The 21,761-nt window shown below is 31.5% G+C and overlaps 1 protein-coding gene across 1 annotated transcript; it reads left to right on the forward strand.

The window, feature by feature from the left end:
* Positions 1–11,479: 11,479 nt before the first annotated feature.
* Him (Holes in muscle) lies at positions 11,480–13,854 on the forward strand. The gene is made up of 2 exons (XM_014232451.3): positions 11,480–12,019; positions 12,921–13,854. Exons 1-2 carry the CDS (start codon positions 11,768–11,770, stop codon positions 13,524–13,526), a joined length of 858 nt encoding a protein of 285 aa, XP_014087926.2. The 5' UTR covers positions 11,480–11,767; the 3' UTR covers positions 13,527–13,854.
* The last annotated feature ends 7,907 nt before the right edge of the window (positions 13,855–21,761 follow it).

A 21,761-nucleotide genomic window follows, 5' to 3' on the forward strand; every position in this document is an offset into this window, starting at 1 on the left:
TCTACTTAATAGAATTTTAAAATGCGCTCAAACGAAGGGTGAAATGATACAAGCGCAGTACAAGGGTCTCAGTAGTCAGGGCCGACGAGCGCTTCAAGGCTTCATTGTCTCAGAAAGTTGGCCAACAGCATCAACTCAGCTAAGTTTTAAAGGATTGACTGGTTCATTTGCTTCGCGAGCTGATGTTTAGGTAAATTTTATGTGCCACAAATGAGTATGTATGTATGAACTTACCTAGCTGCCACTTCCACTGCGCTTCTTATTCTCACACACCCACCAAGTAATTGTGCACCCCAAAGTAATTACAAATGAACTATACAAGTGCGAGTATGTGCCCCACATAGATTAACTTGAGGATTACACTTGACACATATTCATTACAAATACAAAGTACATGTAGCATGTGTACATACATATGGTATGCATATAGAAGATTATATAAAATACCTCCTACAAATAAGCGGGTATAAAGCTGCAACTATGTTGGCATCGCGATGGAAAGCGACTGCAGCGAAAATATGTGGCAACCCAAGATGCGATGACTAAGTAAATGAAAAATAAACTTGTATATATATTTATGTAACACATATGTATACCGCATAACCGCATACTCTTAAGTACTGGTTAAATATTGCAGAATGCTGTCGTAAACCATTTGTGGGAGGGAGCTAAAAAGTTGTCCACTCTTTCTTAGAGGTAGTGTCTCATATCTGAGGTTAAGGTTATATTTTGATGTACATTTGGAATAAGGAACACTTAAATTGTATGACAAGTTAATGACTTGAGTTTAGTTGAGCTTATCTGTGGACTATGTATGAGTATGTATGTATGTGTACGTTAATGAGATTAGTTTCTTTACGTCTCTACGTTTATAAAACAAAGTGTGTTTCTTAGACATGTGGTATAAGAAGAAATAAAACAAATATAATTTAATGTTGTGGCCAAGAGTTTAGATTGATTATAAAGATAAGGGTTAGACATTATGTTTTAAAAATGATTTTGGGCAAGTGACGAAGTGGCTCGAACAAACTGCAGCAATTGGGGCAGACAAGCGACAAGCGACTTCTCATAACCCCACACAAAATAGTTCAGCGGTGTTAAATCATGCCATCTTGGACAGCGCTAAATATTGCGCTCACCAAAAGCTTCCTTCTATAATCTGATTATTTCGTTGGCTGTATAGCATGTAGTACCATCTTGTTGGAACCAAAGGTCGTCCACATCAACATCCTCCAATTCAGGCACAAAAAATTCATTATTCATGGATCTTAACGTTCACCATTGACTGTAATAAAATGGCTGGCTTCATTTTTGAAGCAATGTGCACCAATGATTCCTTCTGCCCATAGAGCACACCAAACAGGGACTTTTTGAAGATATAACGGCATCTCAATAATGGCTTATGGATTACCATCACTACACATGCGACAAGTCTTGAGGCTTGACTAAAAGAAAGGAAGATCTCGTAGGCTCACTGGTGCCTTGAACAGGTGCTTGTGTTTGTGAGTGCCAACAGCACTGAACTTTAGTGAAGAAGGACAAGAACTACGAATTATTAAATGTCCGATACCTTACAATAATCATTCCCTTTGCCGGAGTAGTTAAGTTTCCCTGATAAGCTCGCAACCCCTATTTATGATATTATAACGTTAAATTTATTTTAAATCATCTCTTTGATGAAAGTATCGAAATAGCTCGACAACGACAAGGGTTGTAATATCATTTTCCGTTGCATCAAGCTCTATCATAAGAAACTTCAAAATGGATGAGTTAAAATCGAAATAATTAAAAATATGATATCTGGAAGCAAGCTTTAAGTAAAGAAACTAAGAAACAAACATCGACTCGAATCTTTGTCTAGTCGTTTCTTTTTAATTCAGATGGTAAGCTCAGTCGCGCAAGAAAGGTAATGAAAAGCGAAAAACATCAAATTGAATACTAGCACATTAATTTTTCCAACATTGTTGATGGCTTCATGCCTGCGTCTGTATTAGTATTTGACTTAAAAACCATCGTAATGACTTTTTTAAACTCCAAGAGCCTTCTAATATCATCAGTATATCTTAGCTAATCAAATCGGAAGGGATGTACAAACTATGACTTTATAAGAATAGATGCGCACACATACACACATATATTAAGTTTGTCACGAAGTTTGTAACATCCCGAAGGAAAGTCCAGACCTTATTGAGATATAGATTTGAAACTTTGTACACGTAATTTTCTTCCTCAGAAGCTGCTCTTTTGTCAAAATCGCCAACATCGGATCATTTTAGCATATAGCTGCCAAACAAACTGAACAATCGACATTAAGTGCTTGTATAGAAAACTTCTTGATTTGACAAGATATCTTCACGATATTTGACGCGAATTATTCTTCAGGGCAACGCTATAATCGCGGAAGAAATTTTTTTGATCGGACCACTTAAGTATATAGCTTTCATACAAACTGGCCGATCTAAATCAAGTTCTCAAATAGAATCTGTTGTATTTGTGAAGGGTATTAGTTATTAGATTATAGTTTCCAGAATCAAAACTAAAGGTAGACTCACAAAGCCACGTTAAAAACAAGTAGTCTACTGACTCTAAAAAAAATACATATTTCATGATAATCTCTCTTTGCATAATTTTTCTAAAAAAAATTTTTTGTGTGCCAATAATAACGTAAATACATCGAATAATGTCAAGCTAGTTTTTGACAAACCATCGCTTCCTGAATCCTTTTTATCGCTGCACATCAAAGTAATGTCTGCTCTAAACTCCATCGAAACTATACGCACGTACATATTAATTTGTATATTTATTTTTAGTGCACTCATATCATTTTAAGTGTTATATTTAGTATTTCCAATGAAATGCAGCGCCACTCAGCAAGCGGCCAATCTGGCAAAGCGACTATAAAGTAAAGAGTATGGTGCGTTTGCTGTATGCAACAAATGTACTCTACGCGCACTATTAGCTATTTTTGTGCTATTTATGTATCGAAAACATATGTACAAACATTTGTATATAGCTATACATCGCTTGAATTCACATGTACGCCATAGAATTTCGAAAGTAATGTTTAGATTTTCAATTTTCCGCTTGAAACATGATTTCTGTGGCAAATATAGCACATTTTATGCCAGAATGCGAGCTAATGTACTCGTTTATATGCATATCTACCATATATTATATGTGTACAAGCTTAAAAATATCGTAGAAAGTGTGAGTTGATATATCGCTGCGAAAGATTTGAGCCGAGTTTCACACATCAATTTTTAATTTAAAATAATATTTAATTTCGAATTTATCTGCAAGCTTTATTTTCTCATACTAATAATCAAAATGCTCCAAAGTTATTTTGTGCATCCACCGCACTGTCTACACTTCCAAATGCCACATACTTAGAAGAACTTACTACAAGAGCTACAAAAGCAGTGCGTTTTATTTTTGGAAAACTAATATTGTTATGGCTTGTGGAAATGTGAAGTTTTTGGAAAAACATTTGGTTTGATTAAAAATAGATTTGTTTATCAACGATGGAAATAATTTATAGGTTTTATTGTAAAATGAGCGCGGCTGTAGAAGAACTTTCGGAGCAATGTGTAAAGTTATTGCTATAAATATTTATATGAGATGCCATTGTATTTCTGTATGCATTTAGATAGATATGTTGTGAAAATATTTTGGGGGAGTTAGTGCTTTGTATGTACATACTTGTACATTAGTGCTATCTATAAATATTTTGGGGTTACTTATACGTCAAGTGTATTTGAATAACTGTGTGAGATATTTTATCAAGCGGGATAGCAAAATTCTTTTAATGTATTCATTAGTAATTATTATTGCAAATTATGTATGAAAAAAACATAAGTTCTAATTGACATACATGCATGGATATATATGGTATATAACTTGGCTTATATATATATTACTAAACTGAGCAAAATTTCCCTTGAACAATTAAATGTAAAGAGTCGAATACTGTCCCCTTAAACAGACTGTTTAATTTAGTAAAATGTTATTATCAAAATTAATTTCTTCATTTTTTACTGTCTATATAGCTCGATTACCGAGCCAGTTATGATTTAAGTAATTATTTTGTGCGTCTGGGAAAATACGGCCAATTAATTAATTTTGTCCGTGCAGCTGGAGGCGAATTACATCAATGGGGATAGCATAAAAGCCTTCTCTGTGAAAAATACATATACACACCAATTTTCATATTGGTCGGTTCATAATATACACATCCTTCTTTATATATATATAGATATATACAATATTAGGATCCGTTTCTGTCGACTATCAGTCAGGCCAGGACCTGAAAATTGATATTTACATTATTGATTTGATAACTTAAATTAAATTTTTAACAATTACTTTAGTTTTAGTACAGTTGAAAGGAAAAAAAAACATTATACAAGTTCCCGGATTTAGGCAAGTGGCAAGTTTTGAAGAGAGTTACAACGGCACAGAGATAATGATTTGGTTGTGAGAAATGAAGAACGTGGAAGACCACCAAAAAAGTTTGCTTGCAGATATTGGATGAAGATGATACTTTGAGTCAAAAGGAAATGGCAGCCATTTAAATTTTGCACAACAAACAATTACAGACCGTTTGAAAGCAATGGGGAAGATCCAAAAGTGTGGAAAATGGGTGCCACATGAATTCAATGAAAGACAAATGCAAAACCGAAAAAGTACTTGTAAAATTTTGCTTCAAGGACACGAAAGAAAATTAGTTTTGCATCGAATTGTCACTCTCGATGAAACATGGATATATTTTAAGAATCCTAAACGAAGAAAATAATGGGTTAGTCCGGGATAACCATCAACATCGACAGCAAAAATAGATCGATTCGGCAAGAAAGCAATAATTTGTGTTTGTTGGGATCAGAAGGGTGTACTATATCATGAGCTTCTAAAACCTAGTGACACTGTTAATACTGATCGCTACAGACAACAAATGATCAATTTGAACCATGCATTGATCGAAAAGCGACCAGAATGGGGCAGAAGACACGGCAAATAAATTTTTTTACACGACAATGCACAATAAGGATAATATTATCTTTGATTTGGCTAGGGATACAAAAGATACCCTAAATTAATTGTGAATGACTGAATTATAAAGATCGGTTTTATAGATTATTCATTTGTGGAAAAAGTTGCCATACACAATCGATTTTACAGATTTTGATTTGATATCGACGTTTAAAATACACTGAAGTATAAGTATATAAAATATTATTCTTTATCCGCAGTCTAAATACTTATTCACTCTATAACTTTAATATTATTAAATGTAAGTAAGCATATAGTTGCTTCTGCTCATACATATTAATTCGAAATATGAGTTAATAGCGCAAAGCAGTTAGCAGTTGTCATCACCTGCGGAAACCACGTCATCACCTGAATGATTTGCTCAACACGTACAAGCTCAGCACATATGCTGCTGGTTCATTAGCGACTTTTCTTATATATATAAATTCCGCCAAGTCTTAAAGTCGCATGCAATATATTTTGTAATTTGTTATGTGTGAAAATTTTCAATGAATTTAACAAATCTCATCATATCATACATATGTGTGAGGACTTACAAGCAAAAGTGTCAAGTATACACCCAATCGGAATTTCAAAACAGATACGCTAGACATTTGTTAAAAATATTCAACAAAATATTGAGCAGATCTATATTTTTAAAAAAGAGAAAATATATTATTGAGGGAATGTTCCCATAACACAGGTTCTCTTAAACTGTTCGTTTCGATATGTGGCAATACAGTGAAAACAAAAGCAAATTATCAGATGTTGACTCTGTATTTAATACGAAGTTTTAGTGAGCAAAATCGTTGGACTTGATCAAAAAGTTCTAGTAAATAAAAGGTTATCTTTAAAGCAGGGAAATGGCAAATCGAAGACAGCCAAGGCCGCAGTTACCACCCGACCATCTGAATCACATTTTAACAAGTATAATAGAATGTAAATTAGGTGCTTTAACAAAATGACTTTAATTCCATAAAAGAAAATCAATTCCAAGCAAAAATATTTCTTCACATTTCTTGCATCACTAGTTTTTCCTACAGGGTATTTAATGATGAACTGAACATAGAAACCCACATTATCTTTGAGCAGTTAAGTCTTACTCATCTCTATGCGTTTACTTAGTGTCTGTATTTAATATACAGTAAATATGTTAATTAATTGGGTGCTTTGTACAGACATACATACATATATAGGCTAATGTATAATTACTTACGTTGCAGACACACTATGTTAGTATTTTCAAATAATTACCAGTCTTTCGTTACATATTTGTACCTACATACATACTCGTATATGAATGAATGCATTTAATCAGATAAGTGGAACGGGTATATAATTAATGTTTAATCACTAGTCAGCAATTTGTTTTGCGTGATTGAGTGCAAATTGGCATCAAACGTTTAAACAGGCTGTATAAATATCTGTGTGTGTGTGGTAAAGATATTTTAGAGTGTGATTAATGGGTTCGAAATATCCACGTTGGTGTTGACATAACACGTCGACACTAATCTTTACAGCAATAGTGGTTTTCAATAAAGATTAAACAGGGAAATCAACCATATTGGAAATTATAATAATGCTTACCAATTATATTCTTGTCCTTTCCATTTAATTTACATAATTTAATTGGACCATCAAAAGCAATTCATGTGTTATTAAACTCTACATATGCGAGTAATCTGAACTTAAGCTGTTGTACACGTACTAAATCAGGTTTTTATATATAAAAAATAGCTAATGGCATTTAAATAAGGTATTAATTTATAGATCATTAGTTAGATTAAGTACATTTTAAAGTGATATAAGAACATAGTTTTAAAAATGTATCCATTATTTGGAACTGGTTTATTACATGGTTGATATGGTCAGTTAGTTATATATTAAACAGTCTTAGAGAAACAAAATTTGTTATGTCAATACGGAATCAATTCTCTTTGGAACAAAATTTTTTTCTAATGAGACAAAAATTAACAATGAATGTCTCCAATAAACGGTATTGGGTAAATAGTAAATTCCATGATTATTGACAGATTTTTTCTATTTTCATACTCACACCATGATTTACAAAATTATAAATTCTAATAAATATACAAAAAAACCAATAAAATGATATCTCAAAAGTGGAGCCAACGACTTTACATTTTTAAAAAGTAATCGTGAACGTCCACAATTATGGTATATGTAAGATGGTAAACTAGTCAAAGAATTTTAATTTAATTATTTACATATTTCGTTAGTTTAGATATTCAAAACAAGAAAAACTGTCAGCTTCGGTTGCACCGAAGCTATAGAAACCTTCACAAATACAAAAGATTACTTACAAAAACTTGATGGCAGCTATATGAATGCTATAGTGACTCGATCTGAACAATTTCTTCGGTGATTGCAACGTTGTTTTGGATAACAACCCAAATTTCGTGAAGATATCTCGGTAAATAAAAAAATTGTCCATATGAGTCAAACTAAATATATTATATTATATACTGTTCAGGGTATAAATACCCTTCTTAACATTTTCTTCTCTATAAACTTACACAAAATCTGATATTTCAAACTTCTCGAACCGTTAATAATACTAGTGTAATTAAAACTTTCAAATTGTGGGAAAAGAATTTCTGCTGAATGCCAAATAAGCGAACAAGCAGTAACAACAGTGAAAACAAGAATTCATACCAAGGATATTTTACCACTTGTATAAGAAGAACTAACTAATTGACAGATACCGACAAGAACAACATAAAAAAAAAAAAAACAAGAAATACACTGACAGCAACAACATTCCCATCAACTTTGACTCCAACACCGCCCAGAAATAGAAACATAAAAGCAAGAGTACGCTGAAAGCATACGAATTATATGGATACGTGGATATACGAGTACATATATGTACATATGTATATATATATATATACAAATATGTGTATAATGTGCAGCTCAATGTATTGCATTACAAGTGCGCGCTCCTTATCGCAAAGTGTTAAATGAAAAGCAGACGCCCTCTTCAAAAAGGGGAGCACCACCAGCGACCATAAGGCGCAAAGTAAATGAGGCTGCAATGCAAAAGGAATGGCATGAAAGTGATCGAAGTCTGGATAGGGATAATCAATTTCTGCGGGCATGAAGTGTATCAGAGGGCATTTAATAATAAATACCGTGTATATTTAAGAAAGAATTGGGCATGCAAATGTGCCAGAAAAATTTCAGAAATTTCCTACTTACATACATATGTATTGTGCACATGCGCGTGTGTATGCTCGTGGGTCATGTTGTGCGCTGTTAAGTTAAAACATATGTTAAATATTCCCATGAAACCAAAAATAGACACATATGAAACGGTTATGAAAGCAAGCATACAAAATATGCAGATACACACACACACGTGCGCACGCATACAGCGAATAGCACTGACATGCCTACAAGACAATACAAACATAAAAATGCGTTGCAAGTCAAACATACACACACACATACAAGTACTCACACGCACATATGAGCATAAAAATAAGAGAAAACATATTTTAAAAGTGGCTCAATGAGTTCAAGTGCAGTGCATTTGCGTCGCACTGATAGCAGCCACTCAGCAGCAATTAAAAAAAAAAAGCGAAAACCAACAAGACACACATACACACGTAGTTCGTGGGGAATACAAACATGTGCGGCCCAAAAGTGCAGTAAAATCATTATTAGAACATTATGAAGTAAGTGCGGAGCGGGGAAGGAAATAAATAAAATAAAATATATTGTGATGCGACAAGCGCGCAAAGTGTCTTCCCGGCAGCTATTTTTAGCGCCATCATCAAGGCATAGCGCATCACTCATACATATGGCATTGCTGGGCGGCACATTAGTGGCATTCACAAAGTGTCGCTGCGCTCGCATTCATAATATGCAAGTATAAATATATGCACATATCTATGTACGTATGTATCTTTATGACCATATGTTCAGCGGTGCGTGTGACAAGTGAAAGACCAGGCAGCGTTTATGGCGTAGCCTGAGCCAAAGGTCGTGCAGCGAATAAACGAAATGTCAGTTGCACGTTTGTACAATGCAAATCTGAATTGTCAAAATGTGTTAAGAACTCCATTCTTGAACTTTATGCACATCACCATATATGATTTTGTAAAATCCCAAAAGTTTACTGAAAACGTTACTAAACCTTTATTTTCTATATGAAATTCAAAAGTATAAGGTGCCTGCAGAGTGGACGCTCAAAGTGCTCAAAGCGTTCACGCTGCAGAGTGTGCATTTAGCAAACTAGTCTAATATCAGTATCTTAATTGTCAGGTGATCTACAATATTTTCGGTATCCTTGACAACGAAAAATATTTTCTTTTGCTGTCACCATTCACCTGAATAAAAAATCAAATGTGTACTGTATTGTCATCCAGAGTTGCAAATTATGCATTAAAAAAATAATTGAATTAATTTTATTTTTATTTTTTTGTAATCCCAAATACGGAATTAACAAAACAAAAATTTAATCTCACATACCGGATAAAAAAATTAAAAATAAAAACATTCTAATCACAAAAATAAATTCTTCAGCCCAACTACCGGTTTTGAAAAAAAAAAATTTTATCTTAAGAGTAACTCACTCTTTGTTTCAGAATGTTCTCCGAAATTTTTAAGCTGATCGGGCAAGTAGTATCGGAGATATTAGCGTATTTCTAAGCATTATTTAACTTATGTAATCGGCTCCCAAAACTTTAAACGCGTTTTTACGAAACGCTGTTTTCAGAGTCTGAGCAGAAAAGGTCTCCAAAACGGCCAAATTAGTCACCTTGAAAATTTCACGAGACTTTTGTTCGGTAATAATCGAAGGAATACGATTTTTAATAGTAATTTCGATTATTTTTAAGCCAATTGTGATTTTTCAAAAAAACAATTTTTTTGCTTTTATTTTTTGGAAGCTGCCGCTTTGTCAAAAATCAAATTTGCGACTAACCTGTATAATACCTGTAGTCGTTCATAATATTTTTTTTTTTTTGATTCAAGATAATTTAAGGCAGAAAAATCTTCCTCACCACCAGACGCCTTAGTCTTCCAGAAGATCGCCTATCGAATAAAGGGATTACAAAATTTTTTCAAAATAAATCACCGACAATTTAAAAAATTCTGTACATTATTATAGGATTTGGAGAAAACGTAGTCCGTTAAATCATCATCAAAAACCTCAGTACTGAAGTCACTGCCATAGTCCGCAAACAAAATCATAATTTTATGGGGCAGTGTTGCATTAAAAACATACTGATAACTGCATAAAACACATTGTCCCACTAGGAAATTTTGAGATGGTTTAAGAAAAAGAAACAGAGAATAAAAATTGTATTTTTCTAAGTGAAAATATAGTGCTATGTTCTATGTCGATGCATACAGAAGAAGATCTCTAAATCTTTATCCACTTTTAAATCACAACAAAAATTAATGTTTTCAGCCACAGGAGGCTATACTAAAATATTTTTTCTCTTGGATTAGATTATAAATGAGTATTACTCATATAGTTCCACAATTGGATCTGTATGATACATGAATTGCTCGACTAAAGTGAAATATACTCTGTTAATGTTATTGTGCTCAAGTCAAGTCAACCTAACCATGGGCAGCTAAAACGGAAACTAGTACATGCATTCGCATACCGACTTTACTTGAATTGTTCCAACGATTCTCAAAATATCTGAAGCCTACCTATTCCACTGCATCTTAAGGTGACATTACTTGTCATAAAGGCTTCATAAAATGTTACTCTGATTTTCCCCAATCCCGAAAATCAGCAAATAAATTAACTTAACTTTTCATTCAAAGAATATTTAAAAAAATTTATTCATATTACAAAATCTCGTATTTAAAATTAACAATGAGAAAAATGCAAGTCAGTCATGATAATTTTTACTACATGATCTTTGGTTTTTCTCTACAGGGTGCATAATACCTATTTATGATGCATGTGCTGCACGCGTGTATTTGTTGTGATTTATTTTTAGTCATCACAGACGCAGACGCGGAACATGTGTTTCTGTGGCATTGTTTCACTGTATTCAAAATGCAGATGTTTTTATTTTTATAACTCAATTCTTTTTTCGTCTCAATGTTGCCTTTCAAAATATTGCTTTCGGTCGCGATAATGTATGGAATTATTAAAAATGTGGCGTTAAAATGAGAAAATATCTCAAAATAAAACCGAAAATAAGCCTAAATGAGCAGAAAAGAAAATAATAAGAAACTGAAAAGTTTTTGAAGTGCAACGGACAGAAAACGATGCAGCCATAGCTCACTATACCTACATATACAATCTGATGCTGCTTTAGGAGCAACTACAAGTAAAAAGAGAGCATGCAACATACTGGTGGCGGAGGAGTGATGCGTGGTGTACGTATTGAAACGAGCAGCCGGAGCAGCAATACTGAAGCAACGCTGGGAAAATTGTGATTGTTGCTGTTTGTTTGTTCAAATATATTTTTGGGCGGGAAATGTTTATATTTTTTCGTTTTCCACACAAGTGTGTAAGTATGTATGTGTGTATTTTTATATTTGACTGAGCTGGTAGCAGCAAAAGAGCACTTGGTGTGGGTATAAGGATAGTGAGTCGTTTGAAAATCTCGACATTCTACGCGCAGATTTTGTAGTGTACGGAAGGATTGAAAGTGCGGGCGCTTGAAACAATTTATTTAACGATACAAGTGCACTTGCATACTGGTTGTGCATATAGGCTAGAAAAAAATCAAAACAAATCAAACAAATGGGCTTAACATACAAAGCATTGAAATACAGAGATATCAAAAAAAATGTGACCAATGCAAAGGCGGGTGGAATGACTGTCGGTGTCGAAACCGAAGAGACAATAGCACAACAACAAGCAAATACATTGTCAATAGCAGCGAGCACAGTACAAGTGAATACAACAACAACATTGCCGGAAAATCAACAACAATACACTGCTGATCACATAATGAAATTGTGCTTATTTTTGGCAGAAAAGTCCAGGGCTAAGGTGAGAAACTTGCAGTGAAATTGGCGGAAAGCAGTTTTTTTTATGTAAAATGTGTGTGTTTGTAAACTTTTCACAATAAACTAAAGATAAACACACATTTCCAAAATTTGAAAATTAAACAATAAACAAATCAAATCCAGGAAAACAACAAACCAATATTTCTTATTGGAAAAATTTTAAGTGAGAATATTTGGAAATAATGAGTGTACGAAGTGTTGAAATTTGTCTGCAAAAATTCGAAACAATTGAGAAAACAAAAATGTAGCTATTTAAAAATAAGATAAAATATTCACTTCGCCTGCACCGAAGCTAAAATTCTCTTAACGGGTTCATATAACATAAAAGGGTATAAAAAGATCTTGATTTAGATCGGTCAGTTTAAATGGCTTTTTAGTGGTTTAAGTTCGTTAAAAATATCATTTCAAATAAATAAGTTTTCTATATGACTATTTGATTTTGATCGCTCAGTTTGTACGGCAGCTATATGCTATTGTGGTGGTATAGTCTTGAAGAGAAAAGGAATTGTGCAAAATTTTAGATCGATGTCTCGAAAACTCAAGTACTAATTCACGTATAGAATAGACAGATGGACTGAGCGACATGGCTTTATCGACTTAACTCGTCATGTGTATCAAGTATATATATATAATAAATATTTTACAAGGTCACCGACGTTTCCTACTGGGTATTAAGAACTTCGTGGCAAACTTAATATACCTAATTCAGGTTAAAATTATCTTGCTTCAATTAGATAGACTCGTAAATAGTAAAGAACGTTTTTATCCCAAAAATGATGTCCATTATTTACAAAAGCTAATATTTACCTCTTCGGTACAATTAGTTAAAAAAAACTTCATATTACTGTTTCCTAATTCTCTTCTCTTGTATTTGTTTTTTATAGCAACTTCAACAAAGCCAACAAATGAACGCCCGCCGATTTTATGAAAACTTTCTCCAAGAAACAACTGAGAGTGCCGAGGAGGAACAAATCCTCTGCAACAGTGATGCCGATACTTTCCAAAACCATTTAGAAAATTTTGAAAACAAATTAAAATCATCAAAAACCAAATTACACATATCAACCGCCCAACAAACGAGTCCGCGTACCATAAGACGAACCAAAATAAAATTGGAAAAACACATTAAACACTCTGTGTTAACAGATAAATTTTCAACCTCTAGTACTTCAAATTTTCTTAACTATAGCACACTTCCGGATGTATGCGAGAAACCATATGAAGACACACCAAACTATTACCAGCAGCAGCAACACCAACAAGATAAACGTGATATTCTATTAAAAATACGACAGCAAATTTTTGAACGTAAACGTTTGAGACAAGTGCTGAGTGGTGGTCAGCGACCGAATGCACAATATCCGCTCGGAACGCAACAGCATCATCAACAACAACCACAACAACAACAGCTTGAAAATGGCTACAACAACGCACAGTTGCAACAACAAGTTGAGCTTCAACGTTTGGCGGATGTTTGGCGTCCTTGGTGAGACGCAATCGTGTGTGTGTCAACAGTATTTTTCGTTTCGTTAAAATAGAGTTTTGCATTTCGAAATAGACGGTAACTGCTTTAATAGGAAATATATGAATAAAATTTGGGGTTCGGGCAGGAGATCTTATCCAAAGACTAAATATACGGTACATAGGTATACTATGCTTATTTTATACGCTTACAGTTAAGTTTATACTAAAATTCAGCTATAAGTGTGTGTTAACTAACTGCTTCCAATATTGTGTATTACAAATGTATATTGACTAAGATATTATAAATGTTTATTGAATAAAATACCAAAGACTTTACTTATACAACAAATAAAACTTTGACTTTCTTTGAAATTTTTTAAGTTAAAAAGGTGGAGTATAGAAATGAATGAATATTGCTGCACCAATTTAACCACTACCCCCTCAGTTTTTGAGATATCAATCTGACAGGATAAAGGACCACTATAGTATATAGCTGCTTTACAAACTGATCGATCAAAATCAATTCTTGTTAAGAAAACTTTTTTATTTAACAAGATGTCTTCACGAAATCTGGCACGAATTATTGTCCAAACAATTTTCGGATACATTTTTCAAATCGGACTTCTCTGAACTATAGTTGTCATACAAATTGAGCGATCAAAATCAAGTATTTGACAGAAGATCTTTTCGAAATTTATGAAATATTATTTTCCAAGGCAACGCTAAAATTTTGGGGAAAATATTTCAGATCAGATCCACATAGTTATTGCTGCCATACAAACTAATCAAACAAAACCAAGTCCTTGTATGGAAAACCTTTTCATTTGAAAAGATATCTTCAAGAATTTGGCACAAAGAAATTTTTTGGATCCGGCCACTTTAGCGGATAACGGCCTTACAAACTAATTGATTAAAATCGAGAAAAAGAATTTGTATATAATTTTATGCTATAAGAAATGCACATAATGTGAAGGGTATAATATATTTATATTTTTTGCAATAATATAATATAACAGTTTTAACTAATTGAAACTAAATAACAAATATACAAAAGTAGAATGCAAAGTTTTAAAATAAACTCACCTGATATAAGCAAAAATATAACGGTTTACTATTGTTGAATAGATTTTTTTGTCTGTATTAAGTTCATTTTCTTAAAATTAACCGAATTTTTAATTTAAAATTTTCTTTGTTGTATAGAAGTAGATTGAATTTAGTACAGTTTTTTAAATTAACCGATTTTTTTTTTAATTATTGTAGAACTACTAACATAGTAATTTTCATTTGCTTTTACAAGTATTAACTTGCCTTATTTTAAGTATAATATGTTTTTACAATCCATTTTTCTTAATGCCAACTCTTGATTTAATCATATTTAAACACATTTTTGCCTTTCAATTAATTTATTGATGTTTTTTTATTTTACATCAATCCATATGCCAGACATTTTTTTAACCCACTTAAATACTAATTGCACTTGAGCGATAATTTTTTATTTGAACGTATCGTATATAATTTTTTTATATAAGTTAATAGTTATTTCATTTATATATATTATTTGCATGTAATAAAGTTTTATTAAAACAACATTTTGTGTAACTGCTTATAAAATAATCTATTCGAAGCTAGCACAAAAACCAATAAGTTTGAAACACTGCTATTACCTCCGCAAGGTTTCGTAATTTGGTAAATGATTTTAACAATGGCGGCACCAATTGTACCTTTCATTGGTTGAATAAAAAAGTCAGTTAATGTCACAACGGTTATTTGACGTATTAACTCGTTTTGCAAAGGTTCAAGTTTTAGCTTTTTAAAATAAGTTCGTACCTCTTGCTACTGCCAGTGTCATCTAGCGGAGTTTTGAGCTTTACCATGAATGCAAATTTCACTCTGAACTAAAAGCTCAGCAACTATTTTGTATGAACTCGTGGCTCCTTATTTCAGAAGTTTTGCATATTACTAATCTCTTGTTATAGCATCTTTAAAAGCAGAAGTTTTTATCTTTAAACTTTTCATATCAAACACACAACACTTTAAACACTAAAACAATAGAATTCTTAAGATTACCTAACACGAATTTAAAATACACTAAGTAGTGAATTTTTATTACGACCGCGCACTCGAAGTTCAAAATACTGAGTGTTCGCATATTCGCTAAATTTGCTCGGCAGCTTTTTGGAAGTTTGAATGTTGGGAATATCACAGCTGCCTTCGAACGGATGTTTACTCTTTGTCGTTGACACTTTTCTTGATTTCCGTGTAAACCGGAAAACTACAATAATTTTAATTATTTATAATAATCTTATCTATAAATTCTTCAATCGTTAATATCAAATCTAAACTAGCTAAAAATTATTATGAATTGAGGAAAATGAAGAAAATTATGTAGTAGTTTACATGTAAATAAATAATATTATTTTGCTTTTAAGTGCGTAAAATATTTTTATTCGGCTTGAAGTGCTGGAAACTATTATCACTTCTTTTGCTTTAAAAGATATTAATAATATTTTAAAAAATCTTTCATTAAAATAACACATCAATTTTATTTTTACAAAAAAACATAAATTTAATTTCTCATATTTTGTAAGATCTAACATATACAAAACTAAGGTGAATTTAGTTTTTTAAACTAGTTTTTTCAAGAAACATTTAAGCGTTTTGCTATATGCTTAAAAGAAAGATTATTTCGCAGCTCTTAAATAATATATATTAAATTATTTATTATTATTAATATATTAAATATATTTGAAACAAGTAAGGAAGAGCTAAGTTCCGATATAAGCGAACGCGTATACTCTTGTAATTTGCCAAGATCATTCGTTAAGGTGTTGTCAAAACTTTATATTTAATATATTTATAGATGATCGTAATTCATTACATGAGTGTTATAAGGATTTGACCAAGGCCTTAACGTTCGTCCGTTCATATAAAGCGCAAAGTCACATAACTTTTAAGAAAGGTTGTCCATATACCATATCCAACAACACACATTTTTACCTATCTATACGGTTCAAAGAGAGGTGGGAAATCGCAAATCAAATAGGGTATATTGGGGCAGAAAAGGTCTGGGCGGATTGCACTAACTTTTTATTGCTTAGCTATACATAAACATATTTTCAAGCATTATTTAACTCATACGCTGTCATATGTTTTGTTAGAATAACGAAAATTATTACATGTAGTATATGGGAATCGGGGTAATTCGTAAACCAATTTCACATATTTTTGCCAATAAACTATAGAATATGCAATATTAAACGTTCAGTTAATTTTGCTAGATATCTTACATATTGACCAATATACATATGTATAAGGTATATGACCAACCGGAAGTTTGAAAATCTTACATCGTTATATGGGAGATAAGGGTAGTATTATCCTGATTTGACCTATTTTTGGCATTACTACTAACGTAAAATAAGAAGATGTGAAGTAAATGAAATAAGCTTTTAAAATAATGAGCATGTGGTTTGGAATAATTAAATAATACAAGCAAAAATCACTCAGTTGAAGTGAAAATTAAATTAAAGTAAAGCCTTAGGTGATGCTGATAGCTTAAGGTGATCTCTTTTATATATAAAACTTGGAACTAGAATTTTTCAGCGCAACTTTTGGCTTTGCGCTGAATTCACTTATTTCCTTCACATGGCTGCATTTCCAATTTCTTTAGACTCTTTCATTGCTATTGTCCGAGTATTGGTGAAATTGAAAAAGACGTATATATAATTTTATCATGTGATTCTAATTTATTATTCAATCTCTTTATGTTCTGCAAAAGATGCACTCAGATAAAAAGCATTGCCTTTCCGGCCATTTTTATTGAGTTGAGTCTATTGCTATTCTATTGGAAGTCTAACAGTCAGGTCCTCGGGGATCATTTTTACTTAAGACCATTTTCGTTTATGCAAATTTTTGATAATATAAAATAAATGGATATATTCTTGAAAGAAATATTTCAGATTATTCAGAGATAATGATCCCGACTTTTGTATTATAATTAATATTTCTACCTATCTAACCAAATTGTAATGCACTTAATTACATCTTTTATATATGAAGAACGTATAACGTGTGGGCCGGATTTCAAATTTTGGATTAAAAAGATAATTAAATTATAATTTGAATTAAATATTTTAATATTATGTTAGCTCAAATACGGGATTAAAAATTCACTTATCATATCTTGGGGCTAAAAATAAAAATTTCAATTTTTACTATTTAATTAAAAAATTAAATTTTAAATTTAAAATTTTTTGAATTAAAAAATTCGCAAGACGGGCGTTGGGATAAAATAATAAATACGTACATTTAAGTCAAGCATTTATGGGTAATGATTTTTAATATTAATACAGTGAAATTATTCATAATCGGACACCCACCGTCGCAATATTTTTGTCCGGCTATGAGAACTATGGTAAAAACTTGTGTTTAAAATGTATTCTTAGAGTCACAAAATGACCAGAAGTTGTAATTTATTAAATCTTGTATACTTTACGAAATTATTTGTATTTAAGAAAGACATACATATATGGTATATACATATATACATATTTATATACTCGTAAATGGATATGAATGTGTATTATATTCATATACTTAAGTCCGGTTATTAGAGTTGGCCGTATTGGGAAATTTTACTGTAATATGTTCCATAAATGATATGATATGATATGATTCTGCAGTGTTTTCATCAAACAACCGAAATTCTAATAGTGCAAAATTTTGTAATCATTTAATGTTACAATTATTAAGTTGTAATTTTTTTTTTTGAATTTTTAAAATATATCGATACTTTCGCTTTTTCTTTTTCCGGTTTCCAATTAATTTGAAGTCGTGGTAAAGTAATCTAATGTAATAAATAATAGTGTTTTCTTATTTAAAGTGTTGTGTGTGTGAAGTGTAAAGTGTAATAAATAAAAGCTTTTGCCTTAAATGTGAAAATATGCTGAGGCAATTCAAAGTGCATGTGGTGCAGAAATAAGAAGCCACTAGTGCATTCAAAATGGCCGCTCAGGAAATGTGGGCTTATATTGGAAAAGAAGAGCCAAAGTTAGTGAAGAGTGCATGATAAAATAATGTGCAAGTGTTTTTTGAAAATTCAAAGTGCTAATAAAAATTAATACCAAATAATGTCGGTAAATCGGTCGGTTGAAACAAAAATTAATGAAATAATAAGTCTCACTAAAAGTTGCGTTAGATGGCGCGAAACGCATTATACTATGTGGTTCTTTGCGATAATAAGCTAAGATTTAGCTTTGTAAACTTAATTATAGAATGCAGGTAGTGTAAGCAGAAACCATAAAATATACTTCATATGATTTGGTGTGAGAATCGACTAATTGCTTGTTGAGAAGGAAAGTAATCCATTTGCATAAAATTATCTCCGATGGCTGGCTCACCTATGAAGTGTTAGCGTTGTTTCACCGGAGAACATAAAAGAACGAGAAGGTGCAGTTCTTCTAAGTTCTCTGGTTTCACACCATTATTTATACCAATAATTTTAAATAAATTAAATCATAGTTATTGAGTGTTTGATAAAGTTTTAATTAAATTTTAATTAATGAATAAATTTGTGAATTTAATAGTTGAATGAGCAAAATAACCAAATGAATGAAAATAAATAAAAATATTACTCGTATTGTAAATATGATCACTGAGTCTATTCATACACATCCCAATTTTGGGATTAAAAATTAAAGATTTGAATTTTGATTTGATCCCAAAATCAGAATTAAAAAATTATACAATATTTTTTAATTTAAAATTGGAGTAACGAATCAAACAGAACTTTAAATTAAAAGCTCGAATGAAAAGGGATAAAAAGACAGATTTAAATATTTTTAACTGAAAAAGAAAAAAAAAACGGTAACTTCGATTGCACCGAAGCTATAAAACCCTTAACAAATACAAAGGTTCCTTACAAGAACTTGATTTCGGTCGTTCAATTTGTATGGCAGCTATATTTATATTACAATTTCTTCGGAAATTACACTGTTGTCTTAAACAATAACTCGTGCCTAATTTAGTGAAAATATTGCGTCAGATAAAATTTTTTTTATATTCAAGCACTTGATTCCGATTGTTCAGTTTGTATGGCAGCTATATGCTTCAGTGGTCTGATATCCGCCAATCTGACACATGCGCAGCTTCTTAGTGAGGAAAAAACAGGTTCAAAATCGAAAGCTTAGCAACTGAGGGACTAGTTTCTGTATATACAGACAGAGAGACGGACATAGCTAAATCAACTCAGCTCATCATGCTGATCATTTATGTATATATTTTATAGGGGCCCCGACGTTTCCTACTGAGTGTTACAAACTTCGTGGCAAACTTAATATACCCTGTTTAGGATATTAAAAGTAAGGAAGGCTAAGTTCAATTATAACCGAACATTTTATACTTTTGCAACTTCTAAGGGTCACCGAGGAAATACCTTCAGGTGTTGACAAATCTTTATATATAAAAAAATGTAGCGAAAGAATTTCACTTCATTGTTCGACGAAATGGAAGGGCTGATTGCATTAATTTTTGACATAGTTCAGGTATACTGGAGAACTTATTTTTATTAGATTTGAAAACTAGTTCCCATATTAACTGATATATGTGGTATAAGATCAGTTCGAAAATCTTTATAAAAGTGTATGGGGGCTAAGGGAAGTATTCCGATGGGACCCATTTTTGACATAAGAGTATATTATTATAAAGGAAACATTTTCCTCGAATTTCTATAACTTATCTCGCAGATTGAGCGATATTTTCGGCAAAAAGTTAGCCATACCCCAGATCCACATATTCGGCATATGACGGCTTGAACAGTTATGGTCCGATTTTGACAATTTTTAGACTCGACATGGCATACCTCAAAGGCACCATTTGTTTAAAGTTGTATTTGAATATATTCATAGGCGTTTGATTTGTGTACTGGAAAGTGAAAGAATCAGTTGGAATTTAAAATTGTGTTATATGAGAAATAGGCGTGGTTGTAGTTCGACATCGCTTATTTTCAAAATGTAATATAGGATCGTCAGGATAAAATTGTGAAATTGTGTACCGAATTTGGTTGAAATTTATCAAGCAGGTCCCGAAATATGGGCTTTCACTAAAATGTAGGCGGTGGCACGTCCGTTATCAAATTTTGACAGCGGCTTCTATAAAGCCCCATCCTATGATCTTGGGTTCATTTTTGAAAATTTTGAATTAAAAATTTGCAACCCTGGTCAAGCAAAACTGAAACCAAATTATTAGTTGAATTGACTGATTCAGCTGTACTTACAGTTTCTGCATTAATAATTAATCAAATTTATTCACAATACAAGTTAACAAGGACTTAGCCATATCCTTATAGGTATTATATACCTAAATTGGAAAAAACGCCAGCCAAAATTTTAAATGCTTTATCTTTATTTAAATTTTATACATTTGTATATATATTTTTTATGGCACATTTTAGATACATTCTTTTAACTGATACTCTTAGATCTAAGTATTAGCTATGTATATACATTCATATATGTAGTACGCAGTTTGACCATGTAAGTCATATAATTTTCAGGAATATGATATATAAATAATAATAATATGTTGGATCTCACTTCATATTCGGCCGATTTATTTATATATTAAATGGTTGTTTTAAGAATTTAGTTAATAAATAATAAAAAAAAAATTATATAATTTTTAACTAATTGCGTTACATCAGTTTTTGAAATTTTAAGTTCAAAATTACTTTTTAAAAAATAAAATATCATTAAATTAAAATGAATTAATTTTTTTTTCGAAAAATTTCCTTGTAATTTTCTTAAAAAGATTTCGGTACTTCTATGCATAAAAAATGATATGTGTAAACCCAACATAATAATATTTTTTTTTTTTCAAATAAATCGAGCAGCACCTATTTTGTATATTAGGTTACTTTTTTTATAATTTTCTTCCAAATTATGCCTGTTTTCGCATGAGCAATTTTAGTTTTCAAATATACATATGTTACTACATACTATTTTAACTTTATTAATTATTAAAATAACAACTATTTATTATTTACATAAATTTACTATCAACAAAAATGAGTAGCATGTTTAACATAATAATTGTATATTTGTATATCTTATATATATATTATCTTATTAATATATTTCTTAATTCTTTAAATATTTCTAAATGCTAAGCGTTTTTTAATTAACTGTCATATTTAAATATTTTTCGCATAATATGAACACAGATTATGATAAGAAAAAGTTAATTTGATAATTAGTAATTATTAA

Source organism: Bactrocera oleae, chromosome 5 (assembly GCF_042242935.1).
Source record: "Bactrocera oleae isolate idBacOlea1 chromosome 5, idBacOlea1, whole genome shotgun sequence".
Classification (NCBI taxonomy): Eukaryota; Metazoa; Arthropoda; class Insecta; order Diptera; family Tephritidae; genus Bactrocera; species Bactrocera oleae.